This window comes from Vanessa cardui, chromosome 22, assembly GCF_905220365.1.
Source record: "Vanessa cardui chromosome 22, ilVanCard2.1, whole genome shotgun sequence".
In the NCBI taxonomy this organism is placed as follows: domain Eukaryota; kingdom Metazoa; phylum Arthropoda; class Insecta; order Lepidoptera; family Nymphalidae; genus Vanessa; species Vanessa cardui.
The window spans coordinates 2400503-2424265 of NC_061144.1; the positions used below are offsets into that span (position 1 = coordinate 2400503).

Sequence of the window (23763 nt, forward strand, 5' to 3'; positions counted from 1 at the left end):
TATTTGTTTATCATTTTAACTGAACTCTAATAACTTTAATAAAAATGTGGTATTACCAATTAAATAATGCAGTAAGTGTTAAAGCTATAAATAAATAACGATATGAGAAGTACAAAGAAAATATTCTACGAAGTTCAAAGATGGTGAATGAAGTTTGTGTTCCATTTTCCATTTAAAATACTTACAAATGTGGTGGAGTACTGACAATATGTTTGAAACTTTTAATTTTAATATATCAGTATAAATAATAGGAGCGTATATGTGTCGTCCTCTTTCATAGAATAAGTATATTATTAGCAATTATAAAAGCTACTTGCCTTTTATATACAGCTCGGTAGACTTGTTTACTTTAGCGACGTGGTTCGACGCAACGCAAGTGTAAGTACCACAGTGTTCCAATGACACTTTCTTTATTACCAATGCGCTAAAGAGTTCTGAACTTCTTTCAACAACCTAAAATTTTACAAATTATTAACGAAAAAATTCTATTTTTCTTATTATCTCCATGAGTATTATAAACAAGAACAGTAAAACATGGCATCACCTTTAAAGTACTCGGGATCCTCTTTCCGTCTTTTAACCATTCAAAATGTATCGGCAGATCGCCACTCCTTACGTTGCAATAAATATTTACAATCTGCCCTTCCTGTAAATTGTTACCAAGGAGCAAATCTTCTAAAATCGGTGCTTCGATTACTTGTATTTCAAACGCACGTCTCGCCATTTCACCAGATGGTGAGGTAACTATGCACGTGTATACAGCGCCATTATCTTCCTTAGACACTTCGGGTATGGTTAGGATACCATGAATATTGACAACGCTTCGTCGAGATTTCCTCTTTTTGACCTGATTCCGTTTGTATCGGCTTTGGAATAGGTTGTTTGAATTAATTGTTTTACCTTTGTGTTCCCAATCAATTTTGCTGAAAAAAATATGAGTCTCTAGAGTCTTCTAAAATGAAATATGGAGATGAGACGATGTGTTATTATATACTTATTTGACAAAAATCATGGCAAATTTCCGATCAGATGATACCTTAGTCATAATGTTGTCTTAAATTTTCGCGATTACACGTTGAAATAAAACTAGTTATAACGGATTTGAATCGCGTATATTAAGACTAGATAGATCAGTCTGACCACGAACGCTGTAAAGTGCTCGAAACGTCGGGATGTTAAAAATAATTAATATACGCGATTCAAATCCGTTAAAACTAGTTTTATTTCGATACCTTAGTCAATATTACTGGCACTGTAAGAAATGTAAGCTTCTTATTGTTATGTATATTGTGTCAGTAATTACACTGGTTCACTTAGCAGTTGAAGAAGAACACAGTATACTAACTCCCAGCTGAAGCTGCAACTTTACCCACGCGGAATTAATAAAAGCCTCGTTTATATCTTTAGGCAGTTTCGTAATATAATTTCTAAGCGGATTAGATATCCGCTCCCTATAAGGAACGCGCCAAATTTCAAATTTGTAGGTGTTTATGTATTTGAGTATACGGGAATAATCAGTGAGTTTTTATTTCGCTGATATATATACAGGTTACTTATAGGTAGTATTATTTACGGAGCATAAAACTTATAAATAAGGATCATTATGACACATTAATTATATAAATATATGAAATATATTTGAATTTGCTAATTTTCTAACAACAACAAAAATTTATTATATTTTATTTTACTTTAGATAAATAATTGTTTTGACTCATACAAAGCAATTATTATTATTTTTCTTATGGATGTTTTTTATATTTATCTTTAATTGCGTAATACTTTAGACATACCTACTATGTTTACCTTTAAAAAGAAATACAGTTATCATAATATTTATATGATACATATGTTTGTGTACCATTGTGGTAGCTGTTGGTGATCCTAAGAATAAATAAATAAGAAAAGAAAAATTTACTTACCTGATAGGATATCCATAAAAAGGACACCTTAAATTTATAGATTCGCCACTTTGTATTTTTACGGGAGGCAGAGATCGGATGTAAGGCGGTCCTGAAAAAATAGGATATAAATGGAAATTGAAAATATACGCTCTTAACCTTAATCTTTTTCGAGGAGAAATAAATATAGATTCATCATATGACCCATGGCCCAATGTATATATAGAATAAAGGACGTATGAGCCATCTGATGGTAAGTTCTCACCGCCACCTATTAGCAAAGATATATCATGCTTTCCGACGCTGATGTTTCCAACGTAAGTTAAATTAGATACATCTTTTGTGCATGTAGTTGTGGCTAATGCGTTCCAGTTTTAATGGTGAATGCACTGTTAGAACCGGAATTCAAAAAGTATTATTTGGAGGGTTGAATATGTGTTGAGTTGATGATATCTATTCTGATGTACTTGGACAAAGTCCAAGAGGGTTGGTCAGGTTAGATAGCAGATTTAAACCAGCCAAGTATCAAGATTCAAGTGCTTAATTTTTGTTCATCTCGTGGACGTAGCTGAAGAAAAATCTTTTGTTAAATTAATCTCTCAATCCGTTGAACAGTTACGATGTTACCCTTTAAAATAATTTTAGACTTTTTCAACCGACTTCAAAAAGGAGGAGGTTATCAATTCGTCTGTATTTTTTATTTCTTTTTTTTTATGTTTGTTACCTCATAACTTTTCACTGGGTGGACCGATTTTGATATTTTTTTTTTGTTTGAAAGGTAGTGCTTCCCGTGGGGTCCCATTTTAATTTTATTTTTTTTCGATGATGGTATCCGTATGAAAATGACATAAGTCTTAAATTTGCATTATGTATATGCGCGACAAATAGGTGAATAACTGAAAATCACGTTAACCAATTTTGATAATTCTTTTTTTATTATAAAATATATACTTCAAGGGTAGTTTGGTGAAAGTTTGGTAAGGTTCTGAGCATAGGATCCATGACAAAGTAACGGAACGGACGGGAACGGATCAATTCTGAGGAGCACGTTAGCTATACTCGGTCGAAACTTTTATTTATGGGTTATTTGGATATTTGAGTCACCTTCCGTAATGTGATTATGTTTATGTAATTATCATAGTCGAATATTATAATCAACTAGCTACCCACCCCGGCTTCGCACGGGTGCAATAATAATACTATAAATATATTTTTTTACGACATCACATCGCAAACTTCTAAAATTATCAGTGTTTCTTTACTATATTGTTCACGTATTATATGCACTAACTTTCCCCTTGAATCACACTATCTATTAAAATAAACCGCATTAAAATCCGTTGCGTAGTTTTAAAGATATAGGGACAGAGAAAGCGACTTTGTTTTATACTATGTAGTGATGGAACTCCTATACGGCTCTCAGTTAGGGTGCGATATAGTCGTCAGGGCGTCACGGTAGCATGCGTAAGCGATCCCGTGGCGCCCACCGAAAGAAGGAGAGGGTACCGCTGGTTTTTTAGTGGGTAAGCCCGGTGGACCTGGGTGGACTAGGCGTTCAGGAAACCGGCGAGTCCCACACCCCCCCCCCCGCCACTTCCCATCACGTGGGGGAAGCGCGTAGAGCGTTTTTCCAGCGAAAAAAAAAGGGAGCGATAGGGAGTAGAATTTCTTACTATCTTTAATCTAATTTTGTATGTGTGATGGGATGTCATATGATGTACGTCATATATTAGCTCTTTTTCAAAGTTTTTTCAAAGGTCGATTACAGCTCTTTCGAGGGATCCTTGTAGTTTATGCCGCACGACGTATTAAAGCCGCATTTTCGAAAGTCTATTTTTGCTTTATTCGCAAGAGTCTTTTGAAATTATCCTCGAAGTAGTTTCTGATTCATAAAAACGGAACGCTTAATCTATCCATATTATGAAAATTAGTTAGTCAACATCAGCTTCACTTAAAATCAAAAAATAAATAAAATTTTAACAAAAAGAAAAACCGACTTCAAACAAAACACTATTTTAAAACAAAGCCAAGAAAACCCTACAGTATATCTATCAAAAAACAATACGAGAATACTTTAACAAACATGTTTTTTACAAATTACCTTTTATACAATAATATACTGGATCAATCAAGGGGCTCGCATCGCTTCTTTCTTTTGATTGTTGGGATAAGGGTACCGTGGCTGACACCGGCTCCTAATATAACAATAACTATAACTACGTTATATAATCGTAAATCGACTTTTAAGTAGTCTAATATTTTTCATTTCATTTTACTTAGGAGGACTCTAAAAAATATGTTGAATACGCAATTATTTTTATTACATTTTAGTGCATATTTATGTGTTTTAAAATAGTGTTTTGTTTGAAGTCGGGTTTTCTTTTTGTTATAATTTTATTTTAATAAAGAAAAAAAGCATTAGATACACAGAAGAAAGAGCACTATAAACCATAATTTTTGATAGTCCTGTATATCAATCTACTGAGTTGGATTCTTATTCGTTGTCAATCGTTAAACCTAACAGTTTTTCACCTTTTCCGTTAGCAATTATGAGAAGTTTGGATTCTTCGAGAGGCGTTCCAAAGCCCACAACTTTACTGTCGATTTACTTACCATAAACATCAAGTCTGTTCTCATGAGTTGCCACATGATCTCCTTCTTTCGCTGTGCACGAATACAAGCCTCCATCTTCAACTCTAACTCTTGTTATATTCAATTGAGCAACGACTGAGTTGTCAGATGTCATCACTTGACCTAATGCGTATCTGTGGGAGAGCTTCGGTATAAGTTTCACAAAATAATATAAAGAATATTAAAGTAAGGTCTCATAAACGTTTTTAAAGTGTATTGTTCAATACAGATTTGTCTCGTTCTATCATCTTTGATTTGATATTCAAAAGACAAAGACAGAATTATTTTTCCTATCACTCTTTTAACAACATAAAAAAATTAGCAGCAAGATATTCTATGGAATTTGTAAGACGTTAAAAATCGATACATTTTGTGTCTATGCATATATTTAACGCAATACAATGTGTTATTAATTTTTACATGTAGTGTTTATGAAAGCTTTTAGTTGGACCTTTCAGTAGGAAAGGTCTTCTTTAAGAAAAAACTCGAGACTCAATGTAACACGAGCGTAATGTCAAAATGCGATATGCTATTTTGACTATAAAAATTAAGAAGATACGTGTCAAAATAGTTTATCAACGATATACTAAGTAAATTATTTTAGAATCGACGAATAAGGGTGGAGTTTCGAAAACAGAAGTGTCTTTTTATGACCTTGGCACTTACCTGGGATCAGTATTACTGGACATAAGAATGCCATCTCGTTCCCATATGAATTGCGGCGGTCTGTCACCTGTGGCCGCACATTGCATACTAATCTGCGGAATTTATTTTGACACAGTTTTAAATTATTTACTCTTGCAGACCGTCAAATCAATTTAATAACGAATCATTTCAGTAAACGCAAATAGCATTTATTAATTAGTTAATTACACGCTGTTATTTAACTAGCTACACTTATTTTTCAAGATCAAATCTTGTAAGTTGAAATAGAATCATTATTATACTTGTCCTATGGGGGTATAATTTGACACGTTAGTCAAGGTTCGATGACAATGTATTTCTATGGCAAACGTGGTCCTCTTCTACTCTTAGGATTGACTCCAGACTGAGATAATTCTCAACGTTTAACATCATACACAAAGTAAGCATTTCATATGAGCTTGTTAGCAATTTTTTTAAACTGTAACATTTTCTATACTTATTATAAATGCGAATTTATTGTATCTTTCTCTGTATGAGTTTCTGTGCGTTACTCTTTCACGGCCAAGCTACTGAATCAAATTCGATGAAATTTGGTATGAAGCAAAATGAAGCTCGAAACTACGATGCTGCTTTATGTATGATACTGACATGGTATGTTACGCGGAGGAATGAGGAACATATTGTGTGGAAGGTTGAGTGTAAACATGAATGGATATAGAGGAAGAGGATGACCAAAGAAACGATGGATGGATTGAGTGAAAGACGATATGGCTGGAGAGAATGTTACTTGTGAGATGACGTCAGATAGAGAAATATGGAAGTAGCAGACATGCTATGGCGACCCAAAGTAAATTGAGAATAAGGATGGATGATCACTTACGACCGATTCGTTAAAACTCGAGTGAAGGCGCGTTAAACAACTAGTTATCTGGATAAGTAAAGCGTTGAGTAGTAGAGCTATCTTTGATTGTCATTTTCACGAAAGGATATAGGCTGATTTAATTTTAATTAACTACCTTACCTTTAATTTAATTCGACGGAAAGTGTAATTAAATAATTGATTGCTGTAACTTCCCGATAGAATTTACATTACGAACCGGTGGTATCTTTAAATTTAATTGAATCTTTTATAAATACTTCAATACTTGATTAAATCTTATACTATATTTAAGTAAAGAAAATTTACATATATAGAAATTATCTATTTTTATGCAATGCCCCAAATGAATTAAAGAATTACTAATATTCCTATTTACCCCTCCCTTTAAGCTCATTACGTTATGAGTTGGGACTCAAGAGGATCAGGATCGATCCTATGTCTTTTACATTGCTAGGCAGCCCATTGCTCTATTGACACTTATGTTTGATATGTTATAAGTAAAATGTCATTAATCTATACTTCTATACTAATATTATAAATGTAAAAGTAACATCTGCAACGTAATGTATGTCAGTAGCTCTATCAATACCAAACAAATGAACCGATTTTGATGAAACTTGGTATGAAGTACATTTGATATCCAAGAAAGGACATAGGCTACATTTTTGCTTAACACGTGTAAGCAAAACCCCTCAAACGCGAGATAAGCCGCGGGCTACAACTAGTGTAGTATATGTTAATTTCACTCACATCGCCTCCAGGAGTTACAGTTCTCTCCGTAAAATGTTGAGTTATAATAACTTGATTATCGTTCAATCCCCTTCTAAGCCTTTTTCTTCTGTCCAAACCTGAAAACAAAAAAATGGTGAATCATTTATTCTATATAATTATTATCGTAACATATATAACCTTTTTGGTACACTTAAATAAAACTTAGGAAATAATACTGATCTTCCAAGACTCTGTAGACAATCCCTAGAAATAATAATTTTGATATTCATTGTTACAGCCTGTCCAAATTCCAATTTCTAAATTTCAATTTAAGTTTCTAATTTGTTCATGCTGTGTATTATTTTGTAACTTTTTAATGGAAGTGTATTTAAATATTTTTAGCTTGATAGTACACGTGGTTCTCTAATTCAAGGAGCACACAACTTGTAAAACTTACCTACATTCATTTATATCTAAACATATAATGAAATTGAAGTGTCTGTTTATAATATTAAAATAGTCCTTTTTTACTCAATGCATATGTATACACGGTACATATACCAACATAATATTTTTTATAATTTTTGTCGGGCTGTCTGTCTGTATCTTTGTTCTGACTAATCTCTGGAACGGCTGGACTGACGATTCGATAACTGATATAATAAGGCTACAATATTTTTTTTTTTGCTAAATCGAAAAGCGTACAAATTCGCGGGCACTGCTAGTTTAGAATATGTATGTGTGTATGTGTGACAAAAAAACATACCAACTGTGCCAATGACAGTCTGTCCATCTGTCATTACATATTACATGTATGTTGTAATAGACATGATTTTCTAGCATTTTGGAAATAATGGCGCGGAACCTTTCATCATTATTAATAGTACAGAATTGATCTATATTACGAGTATTTTTTTTTATGAGAAAGGACAGGAATACCTAGAAATCTTTAGGCCTTTGTCGACAGACAAGCTGCTCAACAAAAGCAACCAGTTGCCGATCATTATAATATAAATTAGATAAATAATGTATATTTAGTTATTTGTATCCAATCATAAACTTAAATGTAAAATGAGAGCCAAGTACGATATTATGATATAAGCCCTGGTTGATGGCTTCAACGAATAAAGAAGTGAGATCTAAATGGGTGCCAAGTTCTATGGCCAGTCCTGAATGTATAACTATATACAACATAATTTATTTCCATAGGATAATATATTGTAGTCTTAGGTCTGACTTGGCTAGTCCTCATATACGAATTATATTATTACACAAGTTTATGCCAAAAAGTTTTTTGAGTTATGGGGGGGGGGTCAAAAGAGGTTCCAAATGGTTCGTGACACGCTACGCATATCTTGACACGCTACCGCGTGTCTAGATGTAAAGTTTTGGTATATTGTAAATTAGAAGTAGGTAGTATGTACCAAGTATTGTAATAAAAACAGCAATAAAGGCTATTTTTTTTACAAGGTTTTTTATCCTTGAAGTAACAAGAGCGTCATAATCAAAATAGACTTCGATCGTAAAGCACTCGCTGATACTTTGCGTCGTGCAAAAATACCTAACGCAAAACGAAATATTTCATGAATATTCATTTCCAAAAGTCAGACAAAATAACTCTCATATTGATATCTCCGATGGTTTCAACGCTCACAGTTACGAATCAATTTGTATTTATAAGTTGGAAAGATCATATGACCTTTTTATTGTTCGATTTAATTTAAAAATAAAACAGATTATAAAAAGTATTATATAAAATATTTATTCCATAAATTTTAAGCTTCGAAGAAGTGAAGAATCAACAGTACTAAATGGCTATAAGGTATTCAATTATAAAAATTTCATAAATGCTCTCATGCAGGTATAGTACGACACAACTTAGATGTAGCATCGGCAAAATTTGTAAAACCGATCGCATCCGAATTAAGTGCGCAGTAAATATCATATTTACACAAACATAATGATAACATATGACCTAATATATTTGTCAATTTGACGCGTCGATTTCCGTGCACTTGTTTTCTCGGGTTGAACTGACGCGAGAATCTATAGCGACGAATGGCGTCAAATATCGCGATAGTTCTATTGGTTGTATAGATCGACAGTAATCGGTTTTATTGAATTTGCCGATGCCACATCTAAGTTGTGTCGTACTATATCCGAGTGAATATTTACGAGATGAAATTTCTAAAATTATATTACTTCAATCAAAACGAAGTGTCCGAGTTGATTTGATTGCAGACACCGTTGGAGTTAAACGAAATTCCAAATCACGGGTCTCATTACCTTTCCCTCGTTGGGGGGACCGGCGAATATAATTATATGGGGACGAATCGCAATTTGCCCAGCGATTGGTCATCTAGCAACGTTGCTCATAGATTAAAATGCAGACGTGTCTATACTGTGATATGAATCTGCCTGGAAATTATGGTGACTGGGGTGCATGTCAGTTACCTTATCGTGGTTTAGTCTAAGATTGACGCGGCGGTATGCCACCGTACGCTCGTGGAACGCCTCAGGTGGGTAGAGTGGACTCTGAGCAGCCTAGTTGCCAAGACGGGGAGGGCGTCGTTTATTAGTCGCATTATCCAGTGGCAGAAATAACAAGTCGTGTATTTAAAAATGTTTAGTTTTTTTCTAGTCAGATCATCAGTCCTTTTTTTTACGCGGGGAAAATCTTCATAGATACTCTCCTCGGGGGGATGTCGGGTTATGTAAGATTGTATTCACTAAAAACTCTGCGATGGTCGATATCAGCGGAAACGGAGAGGCTGCGGGATAGCTTTTGCAGCACGTCCGCTGCACCTCCCGTACGAGAGATTCTCAGTCCTAGAGTCATAAAATTTGTAGTCTTCTTGGTCCTGCATCTGTTTTTCGTACTATTATGTTTGTGTACTGTAACATGTGCTGTGTTTAATTTTATTGGTAAGGAATCTCTCATTGATTCATCTTCATATTAAAAGCTGAAGTCTATGCATGTTTGTTTGCATTTTAGTCTGGTATGAGAAAATAAAGATATATAAATATATAAGAGTCGAGAACGCGTGCTTCTTCATTGATGATTCATGTGCTTAATTTGTCTTTATAATTCATCTCGTGCTCAGCGGTGAAGGAAAACATCGTGAGGAAACCTGCATGTGACAAATTTCATAGAAATTCTTCCACACGTGTATTCCACCAACCCGCATTGGAACAGCGTGGTGGAATATGTTCCAAACCTTCTCCTCAAAGGGAGAGGAGGCCTTTAGCCCAGCAGTGGGAATTTACAGGCTGTTGTTGTATGAGAAAATATAACACGGGAGACTGACAATTTATTAAGAAAGGGTTATACATTAAATAATTTGAAGGTACGACCGCCGAGACGCAACGGACTTAACACCGGTGAAACTGCTTGGATAATGTATCGCTTGAATATTTGTTAAATATTTTCACGTAACAAATTTTAAACCGTAATAAAACGGAATCGAATGTTATTTGAATTCAGAACGATTTATTGACAAACGAAAGCGATTAGCAAACTTCAATATCAACAACCATTGAAAAGTTCATTTAATATTGATTATAAAATTAACTTTTGAATGGATTTTGATATTACTCAAAGGACCTTCAGAAACCGTCAGAGCTGAGATGGCGTACCTGGAAAATTACGTGGATCTTTTTTATTATATAGGTAGGCTGACGAGCAAATAGGCCACCTGATGCTGATTGAATGGTTGATACCTATCAAGACAGGCTTGCACTAAGTTATTACTTAATATATTAACATTAATAAAATTGGAGTGTCTGTTTGTAATATTAAAATAACCACTTTTTACTAAAAGCACATTCCAAAATATTTCTTTTTATTTGTTTTCAGTCCTTCTGTCTGTTTGTTCTGGATAGGCTCTGGAATAGCTGAATCGATTTTGGCAGGACTTTCACTGGAAGATAGCTGATGTAATAAGGAGTAACTTAGGCTACAACAATATTCATATCATCATAGATCTAAATCTATATTTCGATAGTTATCTTTATTCATAATCGTTTGATACATTTCCTAAGACAATAATTTGTAACAAAAATATATATCAACGTGGCAGAGCGTAGTATACCCTAAATGTCCTAGGACAATTTAAATAATAATGTCGACGCAAAAAAGTTCTTTTTCTATATTGTCTCCGGTCTGGGTGTGTGTGGTACCGTCGTTACTCCCGATTTTCCATAACACTAGTTTAGCTACTTATATTGGAATCACAAAGTGCTTTAGATGTAAGTAACATCAGGATCAGAGTAATGTATGCAATGTTCGAATCAAATCAAATCAAAATAAATTTTATTCAAGTAGGCTTTTACAAGCACTTTTGAATCGTCATTTTACAATTAAGTGAAGCTACCACTGGTTCGGAAAGTAGATTCTACCGAGAAGAACTGGCAAGAAACTCAGTAGTTACTCTTTTATAACATTTAAATAAAATAAAATCTATAAAATCTTGTATGGAATAATATGCTTTTTCTACCAATGTATTTTTACAAACGATTTGAATCTATAGCGACGAATGGCGTCAAATATCGCGATAGTTCTATTGGTTGTATAGATCGACAGTAATCGGTTTTATTGAATTTGCCGATGCCACATCTAAGTTGTGTCGTACTATATCCGAGTGAATATTTACGAGATGAAATTTCTAAAATTATATTACTTCAATCAAAACGAAGTGTCCGAGTTGATTTGATTGCAGACACCGTTGGAGTTAAACGAAATTCCAAATCACGGGTCTCATTACCTTTCCCTCGTTGGGGGGACCGGCGAATATAATTATATGGGGACGAATCGCAATTTGCCCAGCGATTGGTCATCTAGCAACGTTGCTCATAGATTAAAATGCAGACGTGTCTATACTGTGATATGAATCTGCCTGGAAATTATGGTGACTGGGGTGCATGTCAGTTACCTTATCGTGGTTTAGTCTAAGATTGACGCGGCGGTATGCCACCGTACGCTCGTGGAACGCCTCAGGTGGGTAGAGTGGACTCTGAGCAGCCTAGTTGCCAAGACGGGGAGGGCGTCGTTTATTAGTCGCATTATCCAGTGGCAGAAATAACAAGTCGTGTATTTAAAAATGTTTAGTTTTTTTCTAGTCAGATCATCAGTCCTTTTTTTTACGCGGGGAAAATCTTCATAGATACTCTCCTCGGGGGGATGTCGGGTTATGTAAGATTGTATTCACTAAAAACTCTGCGATGGTCGATATCAGCGGAAACGGAGAGGCTGCGGGATAGCTTTTGCAGCACGTCCGCTGCACCTCCCGTACGAGAGATTCTCAGTCCTAGAGTCATAAAATTTGTAGTCTTCTTGGTCCTGCATCTGTTTTTCGTACTATTATGTTTGTGTACTGTAACATGTGCTGTGTTTAATTTTATTGGTAAGGAATCTCTCATTGATTCATCTTCATATTAAAAGCTGAAGTCTATGCATGTTTGTTTGCATTTTAGTCTGGTATGAGAAAATAAAGATATATAAATATATAAGAGTCGAGAACGCGTGCTTCTTCATTGATGATTCATGTGCTTAATTTGTCTTTATAATTCATCTCGTGCTCAGCGGTGAAGGAAAACATCGTGAGGAAACCTGCATGTGACAAATTTCATAGAAATTCTTCCACACGTGTATTCCACCAACCCGCATTGGAACAGCGTGGTGGAATATGTTCCAAACCTTCTCCTCAAAGGGAGAGGAGGCCTTTAGCCCAGCAGTGGGAATTTACAGGCTGTTGTTGTATGAGAAAATATAACACGGGAGACTGACAATTTATTAAGAAAGGGTTATACATTAAATAATTTGAAGGTACGACCGCCGAGACGCAACGGACTTAACACCGGTGAAACTGCTTGGATAATGTATCGCTTGAATATTTGTTAAATATTTTCACGTAACAAATTTTAAACCGTAATAAAACGGAATCGAATGTTATTTGAATTCAGAACGATTTATTGACAAACGAAAGCGATTAGCAAACTTCAATATCAACAACCATTGAAAAGTTCATTTAATATTGATTATAAAATTAACTTTTGAATGGATTTTGATATTACTCAAAGGACCTTCAGAAACCGTCAGAGCTGAGATGGCGTACCTGGAAAATTACGTGGATCTTTTTTATTATATAGGTAGGCTGACGAGCAAATAGGCCACCTGATGCTGATTGAATGGTTGATACCTATCAAGACAGGCTTGCACTAAGTTATTACTTAATATATTAACATTAATAAAATTGGAGTGTCTGTTTGTAATATTAAAATAACCACTTTTTACTAAAAGCACATTCCAAAATATTTCTTTTTATTTGTTTTCAGTCCTTCTGTCTGTTTGTTCTGGATAGGCTCTGGAATAGCTGAATCGATTTTGGCAGGACTTTCACTGGAAGATAGCTGATGTAATAAGGAGTAACTTAGGCTACAACAATATTCATATCATCATAGATCTAAATCTATATTTCGATAGTTATCTTTATTCATAATCGTTTGATACATTTCCTAAGACAATAATTTGTAACAAAAATATATATCAACGTGGCAGAGCGTAGTATACCCTAAATGTCCTAGGACAATTTAAATAATAATGTCGACGCAAAAAAGTTCTTTTTCTATATTGTCTCCGGTCTGGGTGTGTGTGGTACCGTCGTTACTCCCGATTTTCCATAACACTAGTTTAGCTACTTATATTGGAATCACAAAGTGCTTTAGATGTAAGTAACATCAGGATCAGAGTAATGTATGCAATGTTCGAATCAAATCAAATCAAAATAAATTTTATTCAAGTAGGCTTTTACAAGCACTTTTGAATCGTCATTTTACAATTAAGTGAAGCTACCACTGGTTCGGAAAGTAGATTCTACCGAGAAGAACTGGCAAGAAACTCAGTAGTTACTCTTTTATAACATTTAAATAAAATAAAATCTATAAAATCTTGTATGGAATAATATGCTTTTTCTACCAATGTATTTTTACAAACGATTTGAATTTACTAAACGGCAAAGTTAAAAATGTCTGCGGAATTTTATTATAGAAGCGGATACCCCGCCCCAAGAAGGACTTATTGACTTTGCGGAGTCGGAAACCTGGCGTTATAAGGTTGTCTTTACTCCTAGTGCACATACAATGAATGTTGTTCAATGTTTATATTTATTTATACCATTCGATAGTTTACAATCTCGTTACATAGATTATAATCTATCGGTATTAACAAGTTTTCGGTGACATAAAATCTTCATACGTAGGTAGTATTGGAACGTTACTCAATAAGCGGTTACTGGCCCGTGCATCCGCAAGTTTAATCATGGCGATTGATTGGCTTGATGGGACGCTGGCTAATGCGATTGCAAGTGTTATTACGTATTAATTACTATCTAGACAAGTATATAACTAGAATGATTGATGATATACTTTCAATTATTATTATATATTATCTGTGCCCGCGACTTTGAACGCCTTTGAATTTAACAAAAAAAATGTTGTAGCGTCAGTTACTCCCTATTATATCAGTTGTTTGTCAGTGAAAGTCCTATCAAAATAGGTCCAGCCGTTCCAGAGATAAGCCGAATCAAACAAACAGACAAAAATTGTAAAAAATGTTATTTTGGTATATCTGCTGTGTATACATATGTACTGAGTAAAAAAGGGCTATTTTAATATTACAAACAAACATTTCAATTTTATTATATGTATAGATTCAATTCTCATGGCATACCGGACCAGCTAATGAGCCACTTGATAGTGTTCACATTATATCGCTTATATTCAAAAGCGATGGCGATCGCGATAGAAATAGCGATAGCAATAGAAATAGCATTAGCGCTATAAGAAATATTAACCAATTCTTACATCACTAATGAGATACTAATCTTGCGAGGTAATGTGCCTTGTGCCTGTAGTTAAGGACCATAACAGTACTAAGGACGAAAGGGTAGTGGGTGGTATACAGATTCCTATCTACACGTATATGTAGGTATATTTAGTTTGGTAACAGTGTAATGTTTGGGAGATATAAATGTATTCAAATATAACGTACACGTATGGCGGAACGATTTGATTTGACGTGCTATCTACAAATAATATATTGGTACGTATAGGAGATAGAGATGACCCCATGGTTAGAACGCGTGCATCTTAACCGATGATTGTGGGTTCAAAATCAGGCAACAATATGTGTTTAATTTATGTTTATAATTCATGCTCGGCGGTGAAGGAAAACATCGTGAGGAAAACTGCATGTGTCTAATTTCATCGAAATTCTGCCACATGTGCGTTCCACCAACCTGCATTGGAACAGCGTGGTGGAATATGTTCCAAACCTCTCCTTAATGGAAGAGGAGGCCTTATCCCAGCAGTGGGAAATTTACAGGCTGTTACTTTTACTTTACTTTTTACGTATATGTGCGTGTATGTTCTTACTACCACAAATATTGTAACAGGGTTAAAATATAGCAAGGCATATTCATTAGAAATCAGATAGTGATCTTTGAAATAAAAAGTTGGTTTTATTTATACACGACGACCTCTGAGGTCGAGTGGTGTGTACACCGGTTTTCATGGGTACGCCTCTCCGAGGTCCCGGGCTCGATTCCCGGCTGAGTCGATGTAGATTATCATTAGTTCTCTACATTGTCTTGGGTCTGGGTGCTTGTACCGTCGTTACTTCTGATTTTTCATAACACAAGTGCATTAGTTACTTACATTGGGATCAGAGTAATGTATGTGATATTGTCTCATATTTACTTTTCATTATTACGCACTTCAGTGATAGAATTTTAATCATTTGACTGAAATGTCGAAGTTTCAGCGTGAACAACGTGTATAGGATAATATTAATGTATCATATGCAGGATGATTTGTCTGTCAATGCTACGTTGATTTTGTATGAACCAATAGCATAAATTTTATTAAATATGGTTAATAGCACTTTGTTCCTTTGAAGGATTTCGATCTAATTTTATAATGCTGATATAGTACAGTTTGATATACCAACATGAAACATTTCATACTACCACCGTTTCGGAAAGCAGCTTCTAGCGAGAAGAAACGGCAAGAAACTCGCATAGTTGCTCTTTTTAAATAAACAGATTTACAATGCTGTTGTAAATGTGCACTTTACAGTAATTAGTGTCCTATGATGGAACCCGAGCCTATCTGCAGGCGTTTCTTTCTAAAAAGTACTCTTTTAATGAATATGATATATGATTTATTTATTAATTTAGTCTTAATAATCTTTTTAAATTTCGGAATGGTAAATTTAATATATTTTCCGGTATCTTATTATATATGCGTATACCATTGCCCAAAAACGTTCTCTTTACCGTATGCAAACGGAAACTGGGAGTTTCAAGTTTATTCTTATTTCTTGTATTAATAGTAAGTATATCAGTATTGAAGGAATGAACTAATTTTAGTTTGTTCATTCCATCAATGCAATATCAATGAACTAGTTTTAGTCACATTTATATATATTTAAGCATTTAATGTTATTAATTCTTATGTTAATAAATTATTTATTTCATTAGATATTTATTTATCTATAAAGATAAAGATAAACTCTAAAGAGATAAGCATTTTCATAGGTATACTAAATTGGGAAAACGAAAGGCGTTTCACACAGCCCATTCAGCCGCGAATAAATAAGGGCGATAAATAATCTGGCGGCGACATAGGTCGTGTTAAGTGGCCTTAACTTCGCACCGATTGAATACGGGCGTCGTATACATGGAAGTGTAATACATAGTAGATGATTAATGCGATAACAAAATAAGATGTCAAAGTTTATCGAAATGTTGTTGGTTTGATATTATTCTATATTTTTTACAAGCGGTACCCGCGGCCCTGTACGCGTTTGAATGTAACAAAATAATATTATTGTCGCCTAAGTTACTCCTTATCATATCAGTTATCTGCCAGTGAAAGTCCCGTCAAAATCGGACCACCCGTTCAAGAGATTAGTCGGAACAAACTGACAGACAGACTAAAATTGCAAAAATTTTTATTTTGGTATATGTACCGTATAAACACATGCATTAAGTAAATAAGGGCTATTTTAATATTACAAACAGACACTCCAATTTTATTATATGTATAGATAACATAGGTAGTTGGTATAGCTAAGTGTCACGAAATTCACAGGAAGGTCAAAGAATTAATAAGGCGTGACAAGAAGAAGGAGATAGTTAAAGATGCTATAGCACTCAATAGAGGATCAAAGGTTCTTGCAGAGTCTCGTGGTGTCTCCTGAAAAAATTCAGAACCACACAAGGTGGTTCTCCTCAACCTCACCTCAAAACCAGAGATTCTAGCTGAAGTCCTAAAGTTCAATGGTGAGTTATACTTATTAGGAGTACCCCGCGAGTATTCGGGAAGTTACGTCATATTTTTGAATAATCGAACCCTGGTAAACAGGTCTTAAGTGCCTGTAATTCCACGTAGTCACAGACCTGTTTAATAATAGGTTTGAAGGGCGTTTAGAGGGGCGGCAAATTTAGCTCAAATTTTTTATTATCTGACAGATATAAAAAAATAATTATATGTATACACATTACGTCTGTAATCTGTATTCTCGCTCGCCACTGTATAGCGGACTGGAAAAAAAATCTAGTAACTGACAGAAATACCACCTTGTTCATAATCATACTAATAACGGGAAAAAGTCGATGTAATGAGGACGATAGATCACAAATCATAAAGTTGCAATTTCAGAATAAATGTAACGTATTGAATTTCAAAAGTCAGCAGGGACGGCAAAAATTGAATAGCCTACAAGCCTACTAGCGGGAAATTTGTAAATTCGCCACTGACCGCTAGACATCAGGGGGCGCATTTGCTCGTGTACATAAGTATATTATAAAATATCGGGCAATGTTATTATTGACTAGGTTAAGATATTACAACAACGTTGTGTTATATACTGTATACATAATTTACCTGTAACTTAAGATTTAAGAACTCAATGTGAAAAATAGCAAACAAAAAATTAGTTCTCCATATAATAGACGAACGATTTTGTTATTTTGCAGCAGAATTATTGGAAGCGGCAACTTTTATAAGATAAAATTTAGTATTATGAAGCGTTGGCCAGAAAATAAGTGTTTTATTTTCGAACCTAGCTTGTTTAACGAACTATTATTGAATGGAGGTAAGTTTATAATAAAGGCATACTTAGTGAAGGCTATGTGCACATCTTAGTAAGTATTATCGATATTTTTCCACCATTCAGCAATACGTAGTACAGGCAGTTACTTACGGCATGTTAAATCTCGAAATACGCAACGTAAATCAAAACGACGCATATTAGATTTCTTCGTCTTTTTCTTTTTGCTATGACAATGACCTCGCGAAATGATTTCTCCTATGCCGGAAATAGAAACAATTGACGTGTGTTTGAGGAATAGTCTCAAAACATTGTTGGACGTAAGTCGAGGACTGGCTGTATTGTTTCGATCCAGATTTAAAAGGTGTAATGTAACTACAGACACAAATTACATATAAACTTAGTTCCCAAGGTTCGTAGCACATTGGCGATGTAAGGTATGGTTAATGTTCCTAATAATGTCAGTTTCTAGTGGGTGGTGGTAACCACTTACTATCAGGTGGCCCATTTGACAGTACGCTTTGGAAAGGTCAATTAATAATAATAAAAAAATAATGTTTATTTATGGTAAAGAAGTACCGAAAAGATAACATTATTTTAGGCTAAATTAATTTCCCTTGATTTGTTATTACTTCAGTGTAGTTTACAATGAAAATAAAACTTTGAAGGAAAGCTGTTATTTTTCTAGTGAGGGCAGTAAAAAAATTTAGAGATTCTTTGGTAAAATAAGTAAATCGATCAAAAACAACAACCAAATTGATCTTCACGTAACTCTATATATAATTGACAAATACAGTATCATAAACGTTTAAAAAATTTCGCAAAGAGAGAAAATATATGGCAAAATTCGGATTTCTGGAAAAGTTCGAATCTTTTGACTTAGTTATTCCAATATATTTGATTTTTGCCTTACGGTGTGACAGCAGGCCTTGGATACCCTTCTGTTTTGGTGCCCGTGTGTTTGTCGACGCCCTTGTAATATTTCATGGTGAGTTCTGAACGGGTTAAATGGGTCAATTACGTATAATGGAGAATTGTTTTTGTTGCGTCAGACGTCTAGAAAGTTTGAGGGTTATATCGATGTAAAACGAAAAGTTTGTTTGGGGTGAATTGTTCGAAGCTTTCCTGGTAAAACATTTAATCGTTAAGCGAAAAGTCCGATTAGGGTTATTTGAGATTATTCAATGTTTTGTGCGTGTTCTTTAATTTGTGAAAAGTGTATCGTCTATTTATTCGGTTCTGATTGGTAGAGATCAGAATTATATTTTACCTGGTACTGTTCAGTTTTGCGGCACTCACTTGATACATAGATATGCTACCACAAAACAGCTATTTTTTTATGCATACAATTTATAAGGAGAGTTAACCAGCGTAACTACTGGCAGAAGAGACCATCTTAGTTACCAATTTTGATTTTTCCAAGGTGGACGACGTATCGATGATCTAAGAAATAAGTGATATATTTACAGCAACAATGTCTCCGGTCATCAAGGATCGTTTACCAGTTCGCCTACCTATATGACGTAACTTACATATTTATATTTAGTAGTATAAGTGCTTGTAAGAGCCAAGTTCATTAAAGTATACTATTTAGGACAAAAACTATACATAGTATTTATGATGTTGCATTTTTGTGTATACGTATGCTGTTTTTAAGTTAACGTGGGCGGATTATAAAATGGACCATCATGGTAAGATCATTGCCTCATTGGTGATATTCTGACACAGCCGGAGAAAAAATTGTCGGCCCACGTGCTTTCGAAACGAACGCTGCCAACACTATCCGTTATAGCAAATTTTCTATGATTTGTAATAGTTCTCTGTTATACTCAAATACTTTATTTGTAAGATGTGCAGATCTATCAAATGAATTATACATCTTCCCGAACCAAAATTAGAACATTATGATGTCATGTAACTTAATATTGTCTATTAATTTTTGTAATTTCCATCATTGTTTTAAGGTATTATGTGACGAGAAAAACGATACGTACGATACATGCTTCATCAAAAACAACAACAACAACAGCCTGTAAATTCCCACTGCTGGGCTAAAGGCCTCCTCTGACTTTGAGGAGAAGGTTTGGAACATATTCCACCACGCTGTTCCAATGCGGGTTGGTGGAATACACGTCATGTGGCAGAATTTCTATGAAATTGGTCACATGCAGTTTTCCTCACGATGTTTTCCTTCACCGCTGAGCACGAGATGAATTATAAAGACAATTAAGCACATGAATCAGCGGTGCTTGCCTGGGTTTCCACCCGCAATCATCGGTTAAGATGTACGCGTTCTAACCACTGGGCCATCTCGACGATACATGTTTTTGTCTCTTTAAAAATAGTACGGCGTACAATCCGTTACACGTGGACGGTTAGCTAGTTGGGGATATTAATAAGTGTAATAATAAAGTTACCTTCACTGTGTTTACTTTTTGATTGTAAGGTTGTAATGTCGTACCTGAAACAAATGAAATTATAATAAATATTGTGCAAACATTACTTACATATATGGCAAATGAAAACTAAAGGTAATTTTGTCGAACTTCCATACATAATATGTTTGTGTTATATATGGTAAATTGGTTGATGGTACGTCTTTATACAATGTCAAACTTATCAGATTATATGTGATTTAGTAACAGCCTGTACATTTCCCACTGCTGAGATAAGGCCTCCTCTTCCGTTAAGGAGAGGGTTTGAAAAATATTCCACCACGCTGTTCCAATGCGGGTTGGTGGAACCATATGTGGCAGAATTTCGATGAAATTAGACACATGCAGCTTTCCTCACGATGTTTTTCTTCACCGCCGAGCACGAGATGAATTATAAACACAAATTAAGCACATAGACATATATATATATATATAGTGGTGCTTGCCTGGGCTTGAACCCGCAATCATCGGTTAAGATGCACAATTTCTGGCCATCTCAGCTCTTTGTCGTATTATAATAAGCCAATACTCTAATATATCTCATGATACTCTACATAGGTATGTATCTCTGTAGAGGTATCAATAAACTATTCATACACTGAGATTCGTTTGAGAGCCTATTGATTTTGACTTCGCAACAACCAACATCAAAGACATAAATCTTTATTGAACTGCCACTGGTTCAGAAATAGCACGGACAAGAAGAGACAAGAGATTCAGTCTTTTGGAAGTGTCAAATTATGGTGTCTGTGGTATGGTGTGGTAGTCTAAACACAACAATACTGAGTATTGTTGTTAGGTAGTAGATTAATTGATAGGTTTCTGGAACCCGGTAGTACCCCAAAACAAAGCACCTCGGGATTACCAAGTAAGTAGTGCCAAAGATTTGTTCGTATTGAGAAAATAAATCTATACCCAGAAGAAATGCAGATATATATATATCAATCTCAGAATCTTTTTTCCAAGGAGTTCTTCATAAATATGAAATATTAACCATCCTTTACTTCACCGATGCGCCACCAACCTTGTGAACTAAGATGTTATGTCTCATGTACCTGAAGGTACACGAGTTCACTCGCCCTTCAAACCGGGACACAACAATATATGATTCGTGGATATTACCTGTGTGGGTACCAAGCTTGCACAAAGCCCTACCACCAAGTTAATTTGATTGTTTCAGAAACTAGTAAATGATAATTAGATGAATTTTTCATCGCGAAGTGATGCCGCCTGGGTAGGTACAACCCACTCATCAGATATTCTACCGCTAAACAACAGTACGCAGTGTTGTTGTGTTCCGCTTTGAAGGGTGAGTGAGCCTGTGTAATATATATATATATGTATAGCCATAAGGGTCATAGCATCTTAGTTACCAAGATTGGTGGCGCATTAACGATGTAAGGAATAGTTAATTTTTCTTATAGCATCATTGTCTATGGGTGATGGTGACCACTTACCATCAGGTGGCCCATATGCTCATCCGCCAACCTATTCCTAGTATTATTGTTATTTCTAGTATTAGAAAGGTTTAACTTCTTTGATAATATTTGATTCAAATGTTTATCCCTAATATATATCATTCAAAATGCTTGTAACTAACTTCTATAAGTATAGGCATAGGCCCAAATACTAATTTACATATTCCTAAATTCAAAAGAAATTTTCATCTCCAATCCTGTCTTTGGTGATGAATATTTGAAAACGCTACACCAAATGTGTTTTGCTTAACAAGCAAAAGCCCTAATAACGTCGACATTTTTCAAATATTCAAAAAGAACTTTCGTGCAAAGTTTTGACCCCAATTTTAGACACTTTGGTGATAAATTTTAAAAACGCCGTATTAGCGTTTTTTATTCATAAACAGAATTCGAAATATTGATCTTCATATGCCCCATTTTACCCAATTAGAATATCAATTTTAAAACTTATACGTTCCATTAAAATGCCTATCAAAAAACGTCAGTCATTTAAAATTTGATTTATGACTAGCTGTGCCCGCGAACTTATACGCCTTTGAATATAACAAAAAAATAGTTTTGTAGCAAAAGTTACTCCATATTATATCAGGTATCTGCCAGTGAAAGTCCCAATGAAATCGGTCCAGCCGTTCCGTTTAGATTAGCCGGAACTAACCGATAGACCGACAGACACACAGACTGACAAAAATTATAAGAAATGTTATTTTGGTATATGTATGTACCATGTATAAATATATATGCATTGAGTAAAAAAGGGCTATTTTAATATTACAAACAGACACTCCAAATTTATTATATGTATAGATTATTGTATCAATATAAATTTAAGGTCTTTATTCTTATCTCTAAAAAAAGAACTATTTATTTATTTGTAAAGCGATGCAAAATAAATAAATATTTTTCGTGTAATATAATTATTAAAGTATGTAACATTAAAAACAATTTAATTTGCAATAAATACATAAAACATTGATCTGACCGCGAATAAACGTATTCGAATAACTGCGGTTTAGATGATATGCTATAAAATAACTCGACACGATTAAATAACCACTAATCTGTTTAATCTAATTTTAAAATTTATTTAATTACACAATTAATTTAATTGGAAGTTTCAATGATGCCCATTAAATCGATTAATTTCTACGTGTAACAGTCAAAGCTGCACATTCCTTTCTGGGATATTACATTCGTATTCTTGGGGTGAGTTCCGAGTTTGTTCTTTTTATGATATGTGTAGTCCGCGTATGCCCCTTAAACTTAAGGGAAAGATTTATAAAACCATGGTCAGATCTGCTGTCATGTATGGATAGTATTGAGCCACTAAAGGGATGAATGAAAGACAACTTCATGTAGCGGAGATGAGAATGTTGAGAGGAATGTGTGGTGATACGTGAATGGATGGAATGAGTTCATAAGAGGAAGCTTGAAAGTGGCACCGGTTACCAAGAAATAGGGGTGCTATATGAAGGAATGACGACCATATTGTAAGGAAGGTCTTGAGCATGGTCGATAAAGGGGAAGGGGACGACAAATGAAACGATGGATGGATTGTGCGGAAGACGATATGGCTGGAAAGAATGTTAATTGTGAGATGATCGCAGACAGAGAACTATGAAACCCCAAATAAAATTGGGATAAGAGTAGGACGAGGATGATAATGAGGTAGGCGGATGGATAAATAATCCACCTGGTATTATGTGGTCACTGCCCATAGACATATGAACTGTAAGAAATATTAACCATTCCTTAAAACAACAATGTGCTAACTACCATAGGCAGTTAAATGTCACTTAGGCCCTTTTAACTTGTCCCTACCTACCCCCTTGCGGGCGATATCTACCTGGGGGTTTACACCAAGTCCTACTCATCAAGTAGTTAAGTAAACATATAGCCAATTTTGATCTCAGGTTTATATGAGAAATATTTAAATCGAATGTTTAATAAAAGTATTTTTTGTTACTATATGTGT

At 34.7% G+C, this 23763-nt stretch overlaps 1 protein-coding gene across 1 annotated transcript in view; it reads right to left on the minus strand.

Moving 5' to 3' along the window:
* Positions 1-23763, minus strand: part of LOC124539174 (Down syndrome cell adhesion molecule-like protein Dscam2) — a 200461-nt gene that overhangs the window by 15816 nt on the left and 160882 nt on the right. The window contains exons 4-9 of the mRNA XM_047116472.1: positions 6808-6905; positions 5199-5290; positions 4515-4666; positions 1923-2013; positions 545-923; positions 318-453 (exon numbers count right to left, since the gene is read on the minus strand). Coding sequence (XP_046972428.1) covers positions 318-453; positions 545-923; positions 1923-2013; positions 4515-4666; positions 5199-5290; positions 6808-6905 — 948 coding nt within the window. The remainder of the gene's footprint in view (positions 1-317; positions 454-544; positions 924-1922; positions 2014-4514; positions 4667-5198; positions 5291-6807; positions 6906-23763) is intronic.